Source organism: Eretmochelys imbricata, chromosome 6, assembly GCF_965152235.1.
Source record: "Eretmochelys imbricata isolate rEreImb1 chromosome 6, rEreImb1.hap1, whole genome shotgun sequence".
NCBI classification, from domain to species: Eukaryota; Metazoa; Chordata; order Testudines; family Cheloniidae; genus Eretmochelys; species Eretmochelys imbricata.
Window position 1 is genome coordinate 47468144 of NC_135577.1, and position 23042 is coordinate 47491185.

General features: G+C 42.5%; 1 protein-coding gene across 2 annotated transcripts in view; it reads right to left on the reverse strand.

Moving 5' to 3' along the window:
- Positions 1–23042, reverse strand: part of NELL1 (neural EGFL like 1) — a 430252-nt gene that overhangs the window by 338808 nt on the left and 68402 nt on the right. For both annotated transcript variants that reach the window (XM_077820141.1, XM_077820140.1), the window contains exons 5-6: positions 8339–8435; positions 1008–1080 (exon numbers count right to left, since the gene is read on the reverse strand). In XM_077820141.1, coding sequence (XP_077676267.1) covers positions 1008–1080; positions 8339–8435 — 170 coding nt within the window. The remainder of the gene's footprint in view (positions 1–1007; positions 1081–8338; positions 8436–23042) is intronic.

Here is a 23042-nt window from a genome sequence, read left to right on the forward strand (position 1 = left end):
CTGCAACTACTATGGCATATTGCTACAAGCAACCAAGTCAGCAGGCTGTAAATTAGCTAGGTCAGTAGGCTTAGCTTAACCAAGGCAGGAGGGGAGGGGGTTTTTTCGGTGCCACAGAAAGGGCAGCTTGACTCCGCATCCTTCCTGATAAGAATTGAGTTGAAATTGCTGATACATGGATCTTAGAAGAGCAGGATGTGCCCCAGGAATGTCTACTGGGGCCTCAAGGCTGCAAACTCTGGAAAACCCACACCTGGTTAATCGGTAATCAGAAGGAGCCTCTTGCTTACCCATTGGAACTGCTTGCTTAACAAGTTTTCTTTAAGGGACATGTCATTCTGTTACTAATGTATAAATAAGGGTGAAAAGTTTGAGGTAATCTGAGGGACTCTTCAGGACTGGACTCTCCCTCTGGATGCATCTTGTGTTCCCCACTAGCAGACAGGCTGCCACTGTGCCACTCGAGAGCCACGCTCAGCTTTGATAATTATCAAGGGTTGGGGGTGTTGCGGACGTGTGTATAAGTGCTTGAGACTAAGTAAAGTTTAGCTTTAAAGGAAAGCGCTCGTGTTGTCCTGTTTGTGCCAGCCATCTATCGGTCGGACGGCCGTGTCTCCCTTGATTTATTTCCTGACACCACCTCGCACAGTAAAAGTTACCAAGAGCTTTGGGTTGAAAGAACTCCGGGTAACAGCTAAGCCGCACAGCCTTGAGCCAGGGGGCAGTCAGTGACTCTAGCTGCTAAACCGCACAGCCCTGGCTGAGGGTGGCTGGCACAACTGTTGGCCTATCAAGACTTGTGCCCCGCCCTGGGAAGAAACAGGGCATGCCTGACCCACAACAGCATTGCTTATCTTAACATAAATGCAATTTCTTAGAGTTTCTACTTCCCTGGACTGACCATATTGAAAGTGTACAAAGATGATACAGGACAAAGCTAAGCATTATCTTTAAAATATAGAAATCATTAATATTTAAATCTTCAAAGTAAATAAATTGCTACTTACTGCGATTCAGATTAGGGCACTGTGTTATATATCCATTGGGCATAAAGATTATTTTCACATCTTGAATGATACCCTTTGTAAAAGAAAAGATTGCTGGTAAATATAGATTGTAGTCAGACAGTTAAAACTTCCAAGATGCTTCTCAAGTTTTCTGCCAAGAGGCCATGAATAAATGATCAGCTTATTATTTTTGGTTGATTGGGGTTTTTTGGTTTTTTTTACAAACAAAGAGGGCCACCCTAACTGAACAATTCAGGTAAAGCTGAACAAGATATGAATGATTACAAAAGCTTCCCTTTGTCCAAGAAAAAGGTTTACGGCATAGGATTTGATAAAAACATGCAAAAATTGCCCACTACCTAGAAATAAGAAAAGTTAGTCTCTAAGGTGCCACAAGTACTCCTTTTCTTTTTGCAAATACAGACTAACACGGCTGCTACTCTGATACCTAGAAATGTTCTTATTAATGCCTTTAGCCAAATTAGCCTAGGAGATCAAACCATATTTAAAGGACATTTCATAATGAATTCTCTCTGCTGCTCTGTTAGGAGGCAATCTTGTTCCTAACAAAGGTAAGGAAGGTCCCCTGTGCATACGGGATGGAGAGGGGGCAGGATTTAAGAGTTATATAGAACTCAGCACTGGAGAAAGTCCCTTCACAACAGCACACATGGGGTTTTGGAAGCTGGGCAGTGGCAGGCTGGGGAAGTGAAAGGGTTGAACTATCCACCACTGTTGAATCCTATGTCATTTCTCCATATGCATGAAGCACTCTTCCACGCAATGCAGCCTGTTATTTCAGATCTTGGTAGAGTGTAATCATAGCCCCTTTCCTGTGTATCTTCCCAGAATTCAGACAAAACACAGACGGTGAGTTCTGGGGATTGGGGTTTGCTCCTTAGAGCCAAATCCTGAAGCTTTTTCTCTGGGCCTGACTCTACGAGGCGCTTATCTTCCACAACATCCACTAGATTTAATGGGAGTTCAGCATCTTAGATGATCTCTTATCCCTTAATGAACTTTAAAAGAACTGGGAATTTTCCTGGAGAAGTCCAAGTATCTCACTGTAAATCAAAGAGGGTTTATGGATCTGCCTCCCACCTGATTTGGAAGAATCTCTCTAATTCAAGAAGAAATTTATCATCAGGTTTGCTGTCTTAGAATGAAAATATTGATTTGGGTGTATTCTGGTTTTATTTTCAGTTAAATTGTGATAGAATGGACTCTGCAAAGCAGATGGAAGACATAGTGGCTTGCTCAGAATACTGAGGTTAATCTATAAATAAAATATAGGCCTCAGATAGTACTTGAAGCCTTGCAAATGCAGTAACATTTAACATTTATGTGTTCATTTTCTAAAACAGCAGAAAGTAATCAGCAAGCCCTGTTTCCTGCTTGTTATTTCAAGATCAAATACTAATTGAAAATATTAATAGAAATAACCAGATCACACCACCTCTGTAGCAGAAGAATATACATTTATTAACCTTTTCATCTATGAGAATAATGAAGCCATCACAATAAGAAGTAGTGATACTGTCACGGGTTGGGAAAGTAGCCTATAAAACAATGCTGAATGTTACTTACTTTACTTCTTTCCAGTGACCACTGGTGAACAATTAACAGCTGCAGCACATAAATGCATGTTTAAGGCTCAGTTCTTTCCAATGAAATGATTAAAGAAGCATAAATCAGATTACAGACTTCCACCACACTATCACCATAGTGACAGGAGCCCATTCAGGAAAGCACACAGGCTGTTTCAGGAAAGAATCCCTGTTCAAGAATAGTGTGTGCTTCAAGTTAAGTACATGTTTAAGTGCATTACTGCAATTCGGATAGGTTTATATTTAAATATAAAAATACATATTCATTTTATTTATTTACTTCAATGTAAATTATGATTTAAAAGATGCCTATCGAAGGCACTAGGCACTCTAACAAAGAATGAACAATACAGTCTGGAAATTATATTTTTAATGTATATAATCATATACATGACAGGTACAGATGAGCTAGTGTGGTCAGGCACAGATGGGAACTTTCCCATTAACTTCAATGGGAGCAGGATTTGCCCAATGTCATTTTTGTAAGAGGAAAAACTTCATTACAGACTGAAGTTCAGCATAATCGGAATTGTTGCAATGCATTTAAACAACCTTGGACTTCCATGCTACTTCACTATAAATGAAGTTTCACTAGATCAGAGTTTTCTATATGGGTATTGAGCGTACAAAAACTCCCACGGGGCCAATCTTAAGGTCCTTTGATGTAAATAAGGACTGAGTAAAAGCTAAGAAAGGACCTCCGGTTTTAGCCTGTGATGTGAGCTGTGGTTGTTCTGCACCTGTCAGGATTTTCCTCTTCAGAAGTGGGTATCACTACATATGGTTTTCATATGAAATATTTACCTAAACACACCCTAAGGCGGACTCCTTCATCTGCATGAAGTCCCAATGAAGTCAGCAGAGTTCCACACTAGTGGAGACAATGCAGGAGCAGAGCCTTAAATATCCATTCCATATGAATTTGATAGAAAAGCACTGGGATGTTTATAGCTCCTTTCATTATTCTATATAATTAACTACTCCATTAATGTTATATGAAAAGGTTGATGCATTCAGGGTCCTCTAACACTTTAACCTTCTGCAATTTAATTCACTTGATTTCATACTGCTATTCTCACTCTTTAAAACCCACTTCTTTCACAAAGCCTTCTTATGGTAAACACATCATTTTCCTGTGCCCGAACTGCTGCCCTCTGTATCATATTTATTCGATTTAGATTATATGGTCTTTGGAGTGGGAACCTTGGCTTTTTATATGTAAAGCACCTTGTGCATGCTTCGTGCTGCCACACAAGTATGTTCTATTCATTTATTTATCAACATATATATTTCCAAAGCTCTTATTCAACATTGTATCTGGGCACTGCACAAGGGTTACATAAATTATTGAAGAGGTGAGGTTTTCAGCATGGTCTGAAGTTAGAAAGGGTAAAATTCTACCTCATCTCCTCAGGGGAGGGTGTTTTAGAGTTTTGGGCCTGCTACCAAAAAGATTCTTCCTCAGGTTCCCTTCAGTTTTGTTTCTTAACCCGACCTTACCATCCTAGCACACAGAGATGATCTTGCTACTGGCGTACACTGAAGAAACCTGAATGGTCAACAAATGCTATCCTTGTTTTTCAGAAAGAATAATTCATGCACTTCCACTTGTACAGGAAACAAAAACAACATCTTGTCTTTGTTATTAGCTCGCTCCACTGTCTACCTTGAGTCAGTATCCTGGAAGGGGCAGGGCACCTCCTGTGAGATGGTGAGCATCCTTAAATTCCACCAACCTGACTGAGAGTTGAAGTCATTCAGCACTTTGCAGAAGTGGGGCATTGGAAGGGCAGAACTCTGAGGTATTGGTACAGGGTAAGTTACATATTGTTAGATGTTCATATAAAGGGCCAAATTCTGATCTCCTCTTATGCTGAGCAGCCCCTCACTCCACCAATAGTCCCACAAACTCAAATGAGACTACTTGTGGAGTAAGAAGTCACTCAGTGTAAATAAGAGGGTCAGAATCTGGCCCATCATGACTTAGATCCTTACATGACACTTCCACAAAAGTGCATGAGGAACAACAGGAGAATCCTCACCCAAAACGGACATTAATGATATTCATTTAAGAAAACTTCTCATTTCTTCAAAAGGGGCAGAAGGAGAAAAAGCAAAATGAATAGTAAATTACACCATTAAAATTCTAATATATTTGGAATAACTATGATTAGGCTAAAGCTCATACCCAAATCTTTCACATACAAATACTACCACAGCTACTCCACACATACAAAAAATGCTAAATTCTTTTTTACTGCTCTTATTTCCCTGAAGATCTCTATTTACGATGAGGAAAATAGTTATATATTTTATGCGTTAAAACACTGAAACAAATTGCTATGAAAAGGGAAGGGAGATCCTACTGAGCGTGAAAATATATGGATGGAGATACGTACTGTTTATAAATTCCAAGCTTTTGCAATGGGTAACCAAAAACAAACAAAAAAACCCAAAGACTCCTGAAACTCACAAGCAGGATTTTAAAAATGCAACCAATTACACATTTCTGCCCTGCAGACAGTTAGTAAAATATTCAAGCAAACATAGCAAAGAAAGGCACTTGTCGACTTTCATTATGATCAATAAAAACTGGAAGCTCATTAGCATATCATTAGCTACCCTGCTGTTTCCAAAGTGTCAATGCATAGAAATATTAATTTACAAATGTACAGTATCCCAGAGTTTTTAGACTCTGGCTGTCTGCATAAAAAGAATTAAAGATGGGTGAATCCAATATAATTTACTTTTTTCTATGCAGCTCTAAACATATGTTTACCATCTGTGGAATTATGGGAAGCAGCTGAGGTAAGAAACAACAGCTGTAGAATAAAATCATGCCGTCAATTTCACTTCACAGTGACAGTTCAGCTGTTACAACAAGAAATGAAGTCCAGGTAAGGTGCAATTCTTGGACCTTAACTTAAATATAAAAGCAAAAAAGCGATGGAGGTAGTGCATGCATGCACATATGCACACACACACACACACACACACACACACACACACACACACGTAAAAGAGTTAGAGTTGCCACACCAATTACACTATTTAAGCAAACTGCATTTGGTATTTTGTTTGGCTCGCTGAAAAAAATCTACGAAGTTGAGAGAGGGGGTGTTCTTCAAAAACTAGTAACTGCAACATACATTGAAATAATGAGTGCTTCAAAAGGAAATTGAACTGATGGTCAACCATCCTGATAATGGAAAGCCATGCCAGTCTCAAGATGATGTAGATAAGCATATCACTATCCTATGGACTATTTTATCAAATGGATGCTGTTTTGATTTGAATGAATCCTTAGACTGTGTTCTGTTATCCAAGATACAAGGTACTTATTATCAGGAGTTTAGCTGTATATCACCCACCAACTGACTAAACTCCACGCTCTTTAATCAGGTTTCAGAGTGGTAGCCGTGTTAGTCTGTATCAGCAAAAAGAACAAGGAGTACTTGTGGCACCTTAGAGGCTAACAAATTTATTTGGGCATAACATTTTCTGGGCTAAAACCCACTTCATCGGATACATGTAGTGGAAAATACAGTAGGAAGATATATATACACACAGAGAACATTAAAAAATTGGTGTTGCCATACCAACTATAATGAGACTAATCAATTAAAGTGGGCTACAGCAGGAGAAAAAAAAACTTTTGTAGTGATAATCAGGATGGCCCATTTCCAACAGTTGACAAGAAAGTGTGAGTAACAGTAGGGGAAAATTAGCATGGGGAAATAGTTTTTACTTTGTGTAATGACCCATCCACTCCCAGTCTTTATTCAAGCCTAATTTAATGGTGCCCAGTTGGCAAATTAATTCCAATTCTGCAGTTTCTCGTTGAAGTCTGTTTTTGAAGTATTTTTGTTGGAGTATTGTGACTTTTAGGTCTGTAATTGAATGACCAGGGAGGTTGAAGTGTTCTCTGACTGGTTTTTGAATGTTATAATTCTTGATGTATGATTTGTGCCATGGATCCACTGGACACAAAATTAGATGTGACAGTTGGCCAGCTTTAGCTATAACTTTGCTTATGAAGCAGAGTATTAATTTTTAAGTTTTACAACAACTCAGCCTGGACCATAATGCCAGCAAGGCTTGCCAGGGAATAAAGGGAACAGAAGCGAGAAACAAAAAGGGAAATAGGGTTCCCGGGTCTTAGGGCATTTGCCTCCAAGACAACATTAATTGCACCTTCCCTGTGCATTTTTTGGTCTCCATCCCTATATTGGTGTAGTCCATGAGGATGGTTTGAGGTGTCTCACCACCAGAAATGGACTACCAGGCCAGGCCAGCGAGCAGGCATGCTCTCTGTCAGCTACATCAGTGAGGATGACCCACATACTTATTGTCAGTTACCAAAGGAAAATTTTGGAGGGGGAGTTTCAATATCTTCACTCTCCTATGCAAGGAGCATCTCCAGCATTCATTTCCAGATCCACTTGTGCATCCCAAAAGCCAGACCTAAGCGCCCTGAACCATTTTCAACTGGTTGTCAGCTTTCCAGGATCTGTGTGTTTGTTATAGGTGAATGGCAGGCAGACCAGTATCTGTCACTATTCAAATATGAGAACATAGTATGCAATGTGCATGGACCTATGGCGGGAGATAGTATAGTATCGCTCCTTACTACCAGCAATTCAAGCTCTGGGTCGCTGACACCTTCAAAGCCATGAAGCACAAACTCATAGACTCATAGATATTAAGGTCAGAAGGGACCATTATGATCATCTAGTCTGTGATAATTGCAGGCCACAGAATCTCACCCACCTGCACAATTGCAGGCCACAGAATCTCACCTGCACAATTGCAGGCCACAGAATCTCACCCACCCATGCCTGCAATAAACCTCTCACCTATGTCTGAGCTATTGAAGTCCTCAAATCATGGTTTAAAGACTTCAAGGTGCAGAGAATCCTCCAGCAAGTGACATGTGCCCCATGCTACAGAGGAAGGTGATATATATATAGATATATAGAGAGATCTCTCTCTCTCTCTATATATATATAGATATATATAGATATATACATAGTTCATGGATCAAATCCACTGCCCAGAAAATCAGAACTAGTTGATCACTGGTAAGGGATCCCTCTCACATGTACAAAAGAGGTCAAAATGAGGGGAAGTTCACTAAGGAAAGAAGTTAATTCTCCTAGGCCTTTCAGCAGGGCACATGTGCACAATTGCAAATACCTGCACAATTGTGAATAGTGTGAGGCCTATAGAGGGCTTTTACCTGATGGAAGTCAAATGGGACCTAAACTGTGAAGGATGAAAATTATGGAGTCCATCAATAACAGTGTGAGGCTAATCTAGATGTAATAGAGAAGAAGCCCAGCTGCCACTGGTCTATGAATATTAGGAGATGCATCACTTGGTCACCCGGACCATGATAAAAATTATTTTGAAGGTTTTTAAGATAGTTTCAGGAACCCACACAAGAGTCACTATGTTCCACAATCTCATTTCACTCATGGGTGATACAGGACAATACTCTGCAGGAGGATGAGGTATACCTCCTAAGGCACACTGGAATACAATTGGAGTTGAGAGCACAGTCCACACCTTGCAGAATCAGACCCTTTTGTGACAAGTTGGACTGGTTCCTCAGACACCTACAATCCCTACTATAAGTCCTATTAAGGGGGTGGAGGGTTGGGTGTGCAAGGTAATAAAGCTTTGGTTAGTGTCCTACATTTGCTACCGTGTATCTGTGCTTACCTTAAAAAAACCATGTTTCCTGTTCCGCTGTCCCAGCCATAAACTGCTTCCTGGCATTAGATTCATTTCTGGAGGATCTATGACACGTTCATAAATCCTGTGGAGGGAAATGTCATTAGTTGGAACAAGTATTTTTTTTTACCCCCTCTGAAAAAGTCTAATTAAAAAAAAATCAATGAAAAAAGAAATAATATAAAGTTTGGCTTAAAAAAGTCTATGATTAAACACCCAGATACAGTACCAATTAATTTTTTTTGCTAAAGTGCAATGAATAATAATAATCCTTGACAGTTTATATAACACCTTTTATTCAGGCTCTCAAAACACTTTAAAATAGTGAGTAAAATATTATCACCATTTTACAACATGGAAAAAACTCAAGCATGGAGAGGTTAAGTGCCAGCAGCAGAGCCAGGAATTCAACAGAAGACTCTGGATTCCCCTTCCCTTTGCTTTGCCCGCTAGCTCGAGTGCCACTCTTATACAGCCAGGAGGCACAGACCCTCTGCCTTATATCAGAACAAGTGTGGTACTATAGGGAGGCTAAGAAAGACGATGAAATATACTTCCACTACGCTAACTCATATTGTTCCATAATCATACCAGCAAGCCAGTCAATTGAATAGGCTCTGAACATGTCAAGTTCCTTCACTCGTAATGTATCTGTATGTTTAATAGGAAATGGATTAGGGGTTTTTTTTCCTTCCTCTCTCCCACCTTAGCATTATAGCTGTAGCTTTAAAATGCATGTGAGCAGTTTCCAATATAAAATACAAGTCAATCAACAACTCACTACACAGTTATCCTTCAATTTACACTTTCACTAATTTTCGAATCTGTTCAAGCTCAGGCTCAACTAATGTCATCATTGATTTTTATTTTCTGAGCTCCAAAATGATCTGAGTTTTGAAGAACTTTAGCAAAAGCACTGCTGAATTTAAATATCAAAGTGAATGCACTCAAAAATAAAGACACATAATCCTCCCACATTTGTTTACCCTGAGAAGGAGAAGAAAACCATTTGCCAGAATAATGGGCGAATAATCTATCTAAAAAGCCACAGAAAGGGAATAAAAAAACTTTATATTTTTCAGAAATAAGAAAATAGTTACACTGAAACTCCACAACTTAAGAACACAAGCAGAGAGTTCAAAAGAGTTCTTCAAATAATTCCGTGAGTTAATTGCTTAAGTTTATGGTAATTACAATCAACCCTAATTCATCACATTTCTTAACATGCTGCAGTACAAAAGAGGCATTCAAAGTTAGAGTCAAAGCTCTGAGATATTTTTGTTTCTGCTAGGTAATTACCTATCCGATCTGTAAAATTCTCAAGCTGAGCTATTTTACTTGTTTGGACAGCAAGTAAAACAAGGTGGTAGTCTTCTTAACCATGTTTTGGGAATTATGGGAATTTTGCATGTATTATCTCTATCAATATTTTAAAATGTAAGCATCTCCTTTCTGCTATAAACACATGCAAAATTAAACATCTACTCAAATGCAAAACTGCTTTAAAAGGCTGAACAAGGTACAGTAATTGACATGCTCCTTGAGAAAGCTAGTCAGTGAATTACACAATTACATTAGGCATTTCTCTTTAGATATATAGCACATCTTTATTCATGACTTGGGTTAATAACATCCTCTCTAGAAAGTGTCTAGTCTTTGAAAAATACTAGTCAATATTCCACAAAGAACTCCATTTTCTGTTAGCAGACAAAGCCCCAATATTTTAAACAAAGCAATATGGTGGCTTCTACAACACTACTTAGGAGAGCATATTGGATTTTTATTTACCTGGCCAAGTAACATGCTCTAAAGGGACTCCATGATATCTGCCTTCAATTACAGAAGAAGAATTACATTGCTTCAATGTAAAGCATACAAAGCGACCTGTATTATACTATAGGTCAATAACAGACTATAAGGAAGACAAATGAGACACAGGTCAAAGTGGTTTATCTTTGGCTTTCCTGAGGATAGAACAAAGGTTTTTGTCCTTTATGGGAGAAAGCTACGATGACCTATCTTCTAGTGTCCTTTCAGAAGGTCCCATTCATATGGTATACATGCTCTGTGACAATGGACTCTTCATTTTTCTCTGTGCATTGTTCTATTCGAATTGCATTTCTGGACCATCTAGCGTCTCCCTCAGGCAACCATTCAGATTAAAAATAAAGGGCTTTGTGCCTACTTCCATGTAGCTTTTGATGTCTAGGAAGATCTTCGTGTGTGTAGGCTGCATGGCAGATATGAAATATATTTTCTCTAGATCTGCCCATTAAATCTATTTATAATTAATGTGCAGGTGTCAACTGTAGAAATTGATCAGTGTGGGCTTAATTTTTACGGAAAGAGTGTTCGGATGCTATCTTATTCACGGATTATGTGAATAAACCTTATCACATATTGCTTAAATCAACGAAACATGAAAAGGCTACTGCAAAGCAGCACACAGCCTATCACTACAACAAAACATAGGCTATATTCTTGGCAAATTAAAAAGATTAAAACTCACATCTGCATTCCTAAAGAAACAGACTATAGCAGACCAAGAGGAATATCATACTGCGTACAACACACTGTCAACATGTAAGAATTAAATCTAAGACTAAAACAGCATACAGCCAAAACAAAATAATAATAATGCAAAGCTCCACAGGTAGAAAAACTAGATGCCTTTGATGACAGGATATTCACATGAACAAAAACTAAAACTTGTATCAAAAAGAAGCTTTTGTATCAATGAATAAGAAGGAATTGACTGTTCATAATAATATTGTGCACTACTATGGCACTCAATCTGAGGATTTAATGAAGGTAAACCAAAGGACTTTACAAATATTAATGAATGAAGCCTCACAACCCTGTAGATCCCCAGGGAATGGCAGCACAGCAAGGCTAACTGACTTGCCCCGTACATCAGATCTTCTGCCTCCCAGTTTCAAACCTTAATAACGAGAACACTGCCAGAGTTCTGTAGCACTACCAGCCCTGGTCTACACTAGGACTTTAGGTCAAATTTAGCAGCGTTAAATCGATGTAAACCTGCACCCGTCCACACGATGAAGCCCTTTATTTCGACTTAAAGGGCTCTTAAAATCGATTTCCTTACTCCACCCTTGACAAGTGGATTAGTGCTTAAATCGGCCTTGCCAGGTCGAATTTGGGGTACTGTGGACACAATTCGACGGTATTGGTCTCCGGGAGCTATCCCAGAGTGCTCCATTGTGACCGCTCTGGACAGCGCTCTCAACTCAGATGCACTGGCCAGGTAGACACGAAAAGAACCGCAAACTTTTTAATCTCACTTCCTGTTTGGCCAGCGTGGCAAGCTGCAGGTGACCATGCAGGGCTCAATCAGCAGAGGTGACCATGATGGAGTCCCAGATTCGCAAAAGAGCTCCAGCATGGACTGAACGGGAGGTATGGGATCTGATCGCTGTATGGGGAGAGGAATCCGTGCTATCACGACTCCTTTCCAGTTTTCGAAATGCCAAAACCTTTGTCAAAATCTCCAAGGGCATGAAGGACAGAGGCCATAACAGGGACCCGAAGCAGTGCCGCGTGAAACTTAAGGAGGTGAGGCAAGCCTACCAGAAAACCAGAGAGGCGAACGGCCGCTCCGGGTCAGAGCCCCAAACATGCCGCTTCTATGATGACCTGCATGCCATTTTAGGGGGGTCAGCCACATTACACCAGCCGTGTTGTTTGACTCCTTCAATGGAGATAGAGACAACACGGAAGCAGGTTTTGGAGACGAAGAAGATGATAATGAGGAGGAGGAGGTTGTAGATAGCTCACAGCAAGTGGAGAAACCGCTTTTCCCGACAGCCAGGAACTGTTTCTCACCCTGGACCTGGAGCCAGTACCCCCGAAACCCACCCAAGGCTGCTTCCTGGAGCCGGCAGGCGGAGAAGGGACCTCCGGTGAGTGTACCTTTTAAAATACCATACATGGTTTAAAAGCAAGCATGTGAAAGGATTACTTTGCCCTGGCATTCGCGGCTCTCCTGGATGTACTCCCAAAGCCTTTGCAAAAGGTTTCTGGGGAGGGCAGCCTTATTGCATCCTTCATGGTAGGACACATTACCACTCCGGGCCAGTAACACGTACTCGGGAATCATTGTACAACAAAGCATTGCAGTGTATGTTTGCTGGCGTTCAAACAACATCCGTTCTTTATCTCTCTGTATTATCCTCAGGAGAGTGAGATATCATTCATGGTCACCTGGTTGAAATAGGGTGCTTTTCTTCAGGGGACACTCAAACGAGCCCGTTCTTGCTGGGCTGTTTTCCTGTGGCTGAACAGAAATGTTCCCTGCTGTTAGCCACGGGGAGGGTTGAGGGGGTAGCCACGCGGTGGGGGGAGGCAAAATGCGACCTTGTAACGAAAGCACATGTGCTATGTATGTAATGTTAACAGCAAGGTTTACCCTGAAAGAGTGTAGCCACTGTTTTATAAAATGTGTCTTTTTAAATACCGCTGTCCCTTTTTTTTTTTTCTCTCCACCAGCTGCATGTGTTTCAATGATCACAGGATCTTCTACTTCCCAGAGAATAGTGAAGATCAGAAAGAAAAAAAACGCACTCATGATGAAATGTTCTCTGAGCTCATGCTGTCCTCCCACACTGACAGAGCACAGACGAATGCGTGGAGGCAAGTAATATCAGAGTGCAGGAAAGCACAAAATGACCAGGAGGAGAGGTGACGGGCTGAAGCTCAAATGTGGCGGCAGCATGATGAGAGGAGGCAGGATTCAATGCTGAGGCTGCTGGAGGATCAAACCAGTATGCTCCAGTGTATGGTTGAGCTGCAGCAAAGGCAGCTGGAGCACAGACTGCCACTACAGCCCCTGTGTAACCAACCGCCCTCCTCCCCAAGTTCCATAGCCTCCACACCCAGACACCCAAGAACGCGGTGGGGGGGCCATCGGCCAACCAGCCACTCCACCATAGAGGATTGCCCAAAAAAAAGAAGGCTGCCATGCAATAAATTTTGAAGTTGTAAACTGTTAAAGTGCTGTGTGGCATTTTCCTTCCCTCCTCCACCACCCCTCCTGGGCTACCTTGGTAGTCATCCCCCTATTTGTGTGATGAATGAATAAAGAATGCATGAATGTGAAGCAACAATGACTTTATTGCCTCTGCAAGCTGTGATCGAAGGGAGGAGGGGAGGGTGGTTAGCTTGCAGGGAAGTAGAGTGAACCAAGGGGTGGGGGGTTTCATCAAGGAGAAACAAACAGAACTTTCACACCGTAGCCTGGCCAGTCATGAAACTGGTTTTCAAAGCTTCTCTGATGCGTACCGCGCCCTCCTGTGCTCTTCTAACCACCCTGGTGTCTGGCTGTGCGTAACCAGCAGCCAGGCGATTTGCCTCAACCTCCCACCCCGCCAAAACGTCTCCCCCTTACTCTCACAGATATAGAGGAGCACACAGCAAACAGTAATAACAGTGGGAATATTGGTTTCGCTGAGGTCTAAGCGAGTCAGTAAACTGCGCCAGCACGCCTTTAAACGTCCAAATGCACATTCTACCACCATTCTGCCCTTGCTCAGCCTGTAGTTGAACAGCTCCTGACTACTGTCCAGGCTGCCTCTGTACGGCTTCATGAGCCATGGCATTAAGGGGTAGGCTGGGTCCCCAAGGATACATATAGGCATTTCAATGTCCCCAACAGTTATTTTCTGGTCTGGGAATAAAGTCCCTTCCTGCAGCTTTTGAAACAGACCAGAGTTCCTGAAGATGCGAGCGTCATGTACTTTTCCCGGCCATCCCACGTTGATGTTGGTGAAACGTCCCTTGTGATCCACCAGAGCTTGCAGCACTATTGAAAAGTACCCCTTGCGGTTTATGTACTCGCAGGCTTGGTGCTCCGGTGCCAAGATAGGAATATGGGTTCCGTCTATGGCCCCACCACTGTTAGGGAATCCCATTGCAGCAAAGCCATCCACGATGACCTGCACATTTCCCAGGGTCACTACCCTTGATATCAGCAGATCTTTGATTGCGTGGGCTACTTGCATCACAGCAGCCCCCACAGTAGATTTGCCCACTCCAAACTGATTCCCAACTGACCGGTAGCTGTCTGGCGTTGCAAGCTTCCACGGGGCTATCACCACTCGCTTCTCAACTGTGAGGGCTGCTCTCATCTTGGTATTCATGCGCTTCAGGGAAGGGGAAAGCAAGTCACAAAGTTCCATGAAAGTGCCCTTACACATGCAAAAGTTTCTCAGCCACTGGGAATCGTACCAGACCTGCAACACTATGCGGTCCCACCAGTCTGTGCTTGTTTCCCAAGCCCAGAATCGGCGTTCCACAGCATGGACCTGCCCCATTAGCACCATGATGCATGCATTGGCAGGGCCCATGCTTTCAGAGAAATCTGTGTCCATGTCCTGATCACTCACGTGACCGCGCTGACGTCGCCTACTCGCCCGGTATCGCTCTGCCAGGTTCTGATGCTTCATATACTGCTGGATAACGTGTGTGGTGTTTAATGTGCTCCTAATTGCCAAAGTGAGCTGAGCGGCCTCCATGCTTGCCATGGTATAGCGTCCGCACAGAAAAAAGGCGCGGAACGATTGTCTGCCATTGCTCTGACGGAGGGAGGGGCGACTGACTACATGGCTTACAGGGTTGGCTTACAGGGAATTAAAATCAACAAAGGGGGTGGCTTTACATCAAGGAGTATTTCAGGCAGGACTTCACGGAGGGTTCCAATAAGAAATGGTGCACCTAACTTATTGTTCTTATTGGAACAAGCAGGTTGGTCTGGCCTCTGATTGATACAGGGCTAGATTTACCTCGCTGCACTTTCTCGGTGAGTGACTGCAGTGTGACCTAGAGGAATGAGTCCCCTAGACGGGGGAGGGGGGGGAAGCAAATGAGTACAAAACAAATCTGGTCTATTTCTTGTTTTGATCCACTCCATCTATCTTTTACATCTTTGGCTGGCAGCAGACGGTGCAGAAGGACTGCAAGCCATCCGCATCTCTTGCCTGCCTGGCAGAAGATGGTACAGTACGACTGATAGCAATCCGTATCGCCTGCCTGCTCACCATAAGATGGTTCAATAGGACTGACTGCAGGACTAAAGAGAATGACCTGGTCAAGTCATTCCAACTTTAGTCCCTGCGCCCATGTCTGTCCAGGCGCTCCTGGCTGACGTGGCCAGGAGCACCTCGGACATGACGATGACGGCTACCAGTCGTACTGTACAGTCTGCTGCCACAAGGCAATGGGTTGATGCTGCTGTGTAGCAATGCAGTACCACGTCTGCCAGCACCCAGGAGACATACGGTGACGGTTACCCGAGCAGGCTCCATGCTTGCCGTGGTATGGCATCTGCACAGGTAACTCAGGAAAAAAGGCGCGAAACGATTGTCTGCCCTTGCTTTCACGGAGGGAGGGAGGGAACGGGGGCCTGACGATACGTACCCAGAACCACCCGCGACAATGTTTTAGCCCCATCAGGCATTGGGATCTCAACCCAGAATTCCAATGGCAGCGGAGACTGCGGAACTGTGGGATAGCTACCTACAGTGCAACACTCCAGAAGTCGACGCTTGCCTCGGTACTGTGGAAGCGCTCCGCCGAGTGAATGCACTTAATGCACTTAGAGCATTTTCTGTGGGGACACACACACTCGAATATATAAAACCGATTTCTAAAAAACCGAATTCTATAAATTCGACCTGATTTCGTAGTGTAGACATACCCCCAGAAACAGCAGACTTCATTGAGACGAAGCCCCCCACCCCACCCTTAAGGAGGTTATGAGTGGCATTTGCTAATGGGGGAAGCTCTGGAGGAGGACTTGGAGGCAAGGGGCTCTCAAACCAGTGCAAAGACATAGGGCAATATGCTGATGACCCCACGTCTCATGCAAATCCATCGAGATCTGTGCAGCTCTAAAATGACCTTCCATGCTTTTCGTTGTTGGGGCTAAGTATCCTACTTCACAGGAGAGCAAACCCTGCTCCCCTCACACACACCCAACCCCCGCACATGGATTTTCTGGTAGAAGGTGTGATCTGGTCATGAAACAGTGTGCTGCCCCCCAACTAGTGCCAAAAAACCTTTACAAATTCCTTCAACGTCTCTCCCTTGTTCCACACTTTGGGTTTCTCTTCCCCTTTGTGTGTTGTCTCCCACTCCACCATTGTTCTATTTTCTGTCTCCTGATTAAAGCATACAATACCCATACAGAAAATATACCTACATTAGCTGTACATTCCAGTTCACCAAAGAAAAGTATGCAAATCAAAGAACATATTTTACAAGCAAGCATCTCAAATACAGTAGTCACCTGTATGAATAGCCACCATGACACAAGGAATAGAATAATGCAGAAAACTTTGCCTTTAAAATGATATATCAAGGGAATTATTGTATAACGTGCATAAGACACACATAAGTACTTCCCATCATACATGAACACACTCCATAATAATCTATATTAAGTACTTAGCCTCCATTACCTCATCATATTTAATGTATATATCCTCCCAATATCTGTGAGGTACGGAAGTACTTTTTTCACCATTTTACAGATGGGGAACTGACTCTGAGGGTATGTCTGCACTGCAGTGTATGCCCAGGCTCAAACTCAAGCCCAAGTCCCCCTTCTGTCTATACACACATCTATCGGACTCAGGCCAGCAAGCCCTCTGGACCTGAGCCCCTGGACCCATAAAGGGATCAGTTTAAGCCAGAGTCCCAGTGTTAAAAGGAACTGTCTGATTCAAGTACAGCTGCTCAGCTTTTAATTCTTCCATTTTATTACGGATTGCTGAGCTCCAGAGTGAACCACCTCCTGCCTTAGCTTTGGCCACCTACAGGAAGACTTTGGCCAAGCACACGGCTATGCGGTCACAGGACCAGTCAGATTCTGGTAAATCTGTGGTGCAAGGTGAGCAACATGTTCAACTTCAGTAAGAGAATCAGAAATGTACCAAGAAATGTATCACATGTAGCAAGAAACAGCAGATAAGTTGACAGTGTGGGGGATTCAATGGACCGGTGCCAGTGAAGAGAGCAGAACAAGCGGCTCAAGAGTGACTACCAGAAAGCCAGGGATGAAAACTGCACCCCTGGGAACTCTCGGTCATCCTGCCTCTTTTAGGAGGACTTTGACTGGGTACTGTGTGCTACGCCAAGCTCCAAGCACAGACAGTTGAACTAGCACTCAGCATTTTTTTACTAGCTACTCACACATTCTTACAAAGATGTACTGGGGCGTTCAAAATAAGAACCAGATGTTGCCTTCCCTTTTAGTACACCACACTGGAGAACTCACCCATGCCACAGCATTATGAGCCCGCTGTAAACAAACTGTACAGGGGTGAGGGGAAACGTAGAGCCTGGATGACAAAAATCAATGCCTGAAATACAACAGGGGGTTGTGCGCAGTCCAGTGTGCCAGGATACCTGTTTATGCAGTTCTTTGAGAGTTCATATTATCATGGTTTTTTGTATGTAGACCACTGGTAGATGTAGTCAGAGCAGGCTGTTTCATAAGCTGTACGGAGTCAGTAATCCATGTGAACAGTAGCACAGCATCCTGTTGATTCTCCCATGAATTTTGACCCCACCCAGGGTGCTGATAAGCTGCAAAATTCTTCCATAGTAGGAACTCCAGATAGGTAGTCACATTTTGGGGAAGGACATATTTTCCAGGCCCTCCTTTATAGGACACCTGCCCATTCCACTCGTGGATGTGTTGCTCAGTCCCCACTTGAAAACCTCTGACATGCATGCGTGGCTTGCTACTAGTAGCTTGGAATAGAATCTCTCTTTGCTATTCAGGAACCTTCAGGATTATTAGGTCCTCCAGAATGCCTGAAAGAACTGAGACACATTAGGTAGTCAACCATAGCAACCTCTCCTCCCCTGCCTACAATGGTCTACAATTTTTAAACATACTGCAAGTGTACATTTCAACTTACTATTGTGTGTATTCTTTTCACTCCGATTAACTCTGTTGGGTCCAAGAAGCTTCTCGGAATTGAAGCATTCCTCTCCTCTAAAACTATACTGAAGCCGAATTTTACGAAGTATCGGGTTTTTTACCTTAAGATTCCACAGGCACCTTTTTTCTGAGGATGCTCCGAACATTTTTTTGAAGTACTGAGACAATAAATGTACTGTTTGATGTCTGCTTTCAGGCCCTTTCACATCAGCACCCCAGCCAGAGTCCAGCAGGATCCTGGGATTTTGAACTGTTATGGACTGGTCAAAGATGAAGCATATCCATGATGAACTTATGGTAGACCTCCTGGACAGGGCCAACAAGCAGGTACACTATGAAAGGGAAAAGGGTTCATAGCAAGTGGAAAGGCACAGGCAGACAGTAGAGCACCAGGAGAGAACTGCAGCATGTAAGGAGAGACTTGCAGCACAGTTTCTGGAAGTAGGAATATTGGTTGAAGGAGGAAGACACAGCTCAGCAGAAAGACCTGTTTGAGAGGCTGCTTGTGCTAATGAACACAGAACACCTCTGAATTCACAAAGATTGTGAAGTGCACAGCAAGGTATAATAATGCAGACAGCATTGATGACAATGGAATCCAAATGGTTCTGTAAACAGTGCCAACAGGATTTCAATCTGCCAAATGCACATGTAATCCACCCTTCTACACCCAATAACCTCCTTTCACCAGATCAGGATATGGTTTCATAAACCAAGGCAAAAGGGGGTAGAATAATAACAGGGGTAGTTACTTGATTTATGACAAATGTTATTTGGTGGCAATAGTGGCCTGTCCTGTCCATGAAGGTAGACACCCCACTGGTGGAAAACATTGTCACCATGAACTTTTGCAGAGCAGGCCAAGCAGGACAAGTTCTTCAAATGGTGACTTTTACATGTCGATGGCTCCAGTTGCTGGGAATGTACAGACCCAAACATTTCTTGGCAGGATGTGACAACTTCCTGTCAATTGCCGCGAGATGGACAATGAAGTTTTCCCACAATGAATCACAAACAAAGGGCTAGAGCAGATGGAGCTGGAGAAGAGGCTAGGAAACCTGCGAGATGCTGGTTTGACTCAGGTCTGCATAATGCAGTGTAGACGCCAGAGCGTGTGTGTGAGACCAAGGTCCAGAAATTCTAAACCTAAAGTCAATATTCAGTGTGGACACTCAAGCTCAGGCTTACAAACACTCAGCCTGCAGGATCCCACTGACCCCAGAGCTTACACTGCAGGGTAGACATAACATAAGTGACTCACCTATGGCACCCAGGGAGTCTGTGGCAGAGCAGGGATTCAAACCTAACTGCCCTAACCACTAGAGTATCCTTCCTTTCTAACAAATATGATAGTTTCCTCCTGCAATGGAGATTTCTCATATACAACATGAGGCAATAATAAGCTAAAGCCAGCAAGTCCTAGGGAGAAAAAACCACACAAAAAAGTATTTTGGGGAATTCCAAATTACATAGTTGCACCAGAAACACTGCTTTGTTCATATTAATGGCAGCATTTGCAAGCAAACATGGATTAACCAAGAGTTGTGATTAGTAGGACTCTGATAAATGGGTTATACTGTAAATCCTATATGGTAATACTTCAATTTGAAAACCCGCAAATCATTTAACTTATTTTGAATCTAAAATACCTGACATTATTAAACATAAGCAGCATTACTAAACATTCCAGCATTGCTCTTAAAATAGTACATCCATGCTTGATATGAACTAGGTTTATCTGATTCCTGAGGTTTCTTTACTGTTAACTTTAATAAGAACAAACCAACTTTAGCTTGTGTTTTGCTTTGTCTAAAGTTGCGAGCTGAATGACCCTTATGTCCCAATCCCTAGTTTCCTCAAAGAGGCACTCGGATCCTACTATACTCCTGGGCTGGAGATAATTGGGCCCACCAGGTGTGCCTGACAGGGAGAGTCTGATGAAGCTGTACGTTTCTCTAGAGCATCCTAGTATCTGACACTACAGTGAATCGTCAAAAAAAAAAAAAAAAAAAAAGAGTTCTCCATCTCCCAGCTTGATCCTAAAGCTTGCCACCCCATTACAGGCAGGTTCCCCTGTAAACATACTTTTAGCTTACCTTGCTTGCATCTATCTGTATCTTTAGATTCTTTACATGTGCTGGTGATTGCTTAGGTCACATTCCTTTAACAGCATAGCCAATATTTTCAAAGTGTCCTCTTTGTTTGGGTGCCTCAATGTTTGTTTCAACCTGAGACACCAATTGGGGTCTGATTTTCAGAGGTGCTGAGCACCCACAATTTAGCTGGAGTTTCAGGTACTCAGCCCTTCTGAAAGTCATGCCCTAGGCTCCTAACATAGACCACCCAAAAATCAAACTTAGAAAGTTTGGCCTGTTTATTTTGTGCATCCCAAAGCGTGAAGAAAGTGCTGATTATAGCAGGTCATTAAATAAGTCTCTAGCTGTAAGACTGCAATATTGGCATTTGTCTTTCAGTTCCTTTGAAAGGATTAAGAACTGCTTTTGGAAAGGGATCCCAGGTTGTCTCTACAGGCTTCTATTTCTACTAGTCTACATTCTTCCCAATAAAAATGTGCCAATACCTATGTGATTGTTTTTTAATAGTATTTACAGATAGGATGCATTATTTGACGTGTCTTCAGTTTTGTAACAAGTTTAACTGAATTATTCATCTAGATTTCAGCTCTCTGTTTCTGACAAAAATAATCTTCTTGTGAGAAATTCTGATTTTTCATGCTTTCTCCTCTGTCATACTATAGGAGTTTACAATCACTGAATAAGACGAAAGCAATTTAGATAAAATTCAGGTTTGGTAGGAAGACTGTTGCTATTAAATTTGGAACATACAATAGCCAACTGTTTAATCAAAAAGTTATTGTTCGGCTCTGGAGGGGAATAAGGGGAGGTGTCATATAATAGCATTTGTGCTAAATAAAGTAGAAAATGCTTGCTCAGGTTTAAAGTTCTTTTCAAGCTCAAATTTAATCATTTAAACTATAATGGTACATTTCTGATAAACCATTTCACTGATTTTCTTATTACGATCATCAAGATAAGCTTCCCTACTTATCAGTTTAATTATCCTTTCCCTTGCTGATCTCCCACGCTACAAAAATTGAAAAATAAAAAGTGCATCCAAAAACGTTTCTTTAAACAACCTCTTTCAACCACAGAGGAAGTTAGGCTTTTTATAGTGAATTGAAAGTTAAGAATGAGACATAAAACAAAATTGGGGTGTTTAGAAGAGAACAGTAGAGTGTTTCTTTTGACAAATAACACACGTGCACAGGGCTAAACCCAAAGAGATGCTAACATGTCCAGTTTGACCTGTCTTTTTTAAAATGTTCACTTGCAAATTATTCTCATTTAAACCTAAATAATAACAAATATTTCAAATGTAAGCAACTAAGCTGACATTTAGAAGGTCTGTAAATGGGTTCACTCACTGCAGGAGCACCTCTCTGTGGCCAAGCCTGGCACAGTGGCTGTCTCTCTGTTTGGTGCCCCTGCTGACAGTCACTCCTTTGCTGCTGTGCTCTCCCTTTCCACAACTTGGCCCCCTCCGGCCAGATCGCACTTTGTTACCCCAGAAGGGGTGGACTAGAGTCCAACAAACCTATAGTTTAATGACCTTCCTTCTGTCTCTGTGCTCCCTGGCCCTTACACCCCAACCTCAGAGGGTTTCACCCCAACTTCCTTGGTGGCTGGTAGGGGAAAACTAGCCCCTCACTCTACTGTGGGTTCCAGCCCTGAGACCCCTACCTACCCAGCCAAGGTCTACTCCCTCAGACTCCTTGCTGCTTCCATGGACCTCTTCCATTCCCCAGAGATTGACTACACATTCTCCCCCTGCAGCCCCTTTCTGCTTTAAAAAAACCCAAACAAACAACAAACAACAAAAACAAAAGCAACCTCACCGCTTCCTAGCTTTATAATACCACCTATCCCTTCCCCAGCTAGGCTTCATTATCATTTACAGCTGACTTTCTCTCCCTGGCTGATGGGGCCAGGTATGTAAACTGGCCTTTCAGGCCCATGTTAACCCCTTCATGGCCTACATGGGGTACATGCCCCATCACAACCTCTAACAAAGCTATGGATGACTCTTTTATCCTTGCTTTTTTGTTTAAACTACAAATGACCACTGACATAATATCCACAAGAAAAATTGACTCTGCTTGCTCTTTTAGGGGCAGCATAATTAGTGTAGGACTTTGAAGTGAGGGGAGCATTACTGCAGCAAGAACCAACAGGAGATTGTGTAAAACAATCCTAGAAAAGCCACTGGGTTATTATGGATGCCCAGAAGAGGAGAGGATCTGTTAAAGCATACAGTGACTGCAATATGGAGGGTAAACATCCGTATTAATAGTAGCACCTACCTCTTATATAGGACATTTAATCAATTGATCTCAAAGGGCTTTATAAAGGAGGTCAAAATCATTATCCCCATTCTACAGATGGGGAAACTGAGACAGAGAGAGATTAAGTGACTTGTCCAAGGTGACTTGGGCTGGTCAGTGCCAGAATAGAATGAATAGGACCCTGGTCTTCTGAGTCCACTAAGCCACACTGCTTCCCCATCTTCATACAAACAAGTAGAGCATTCACAAAAGTAAAGGGTCCCAGTGTAATGACTAGAATCAGATACACTGTGGGAAAGTACACAGGGCAAAATATGCTAAGTGCCCTGATTTTCAAAAGAGCTGAACTCCAATTTAAGTCAATA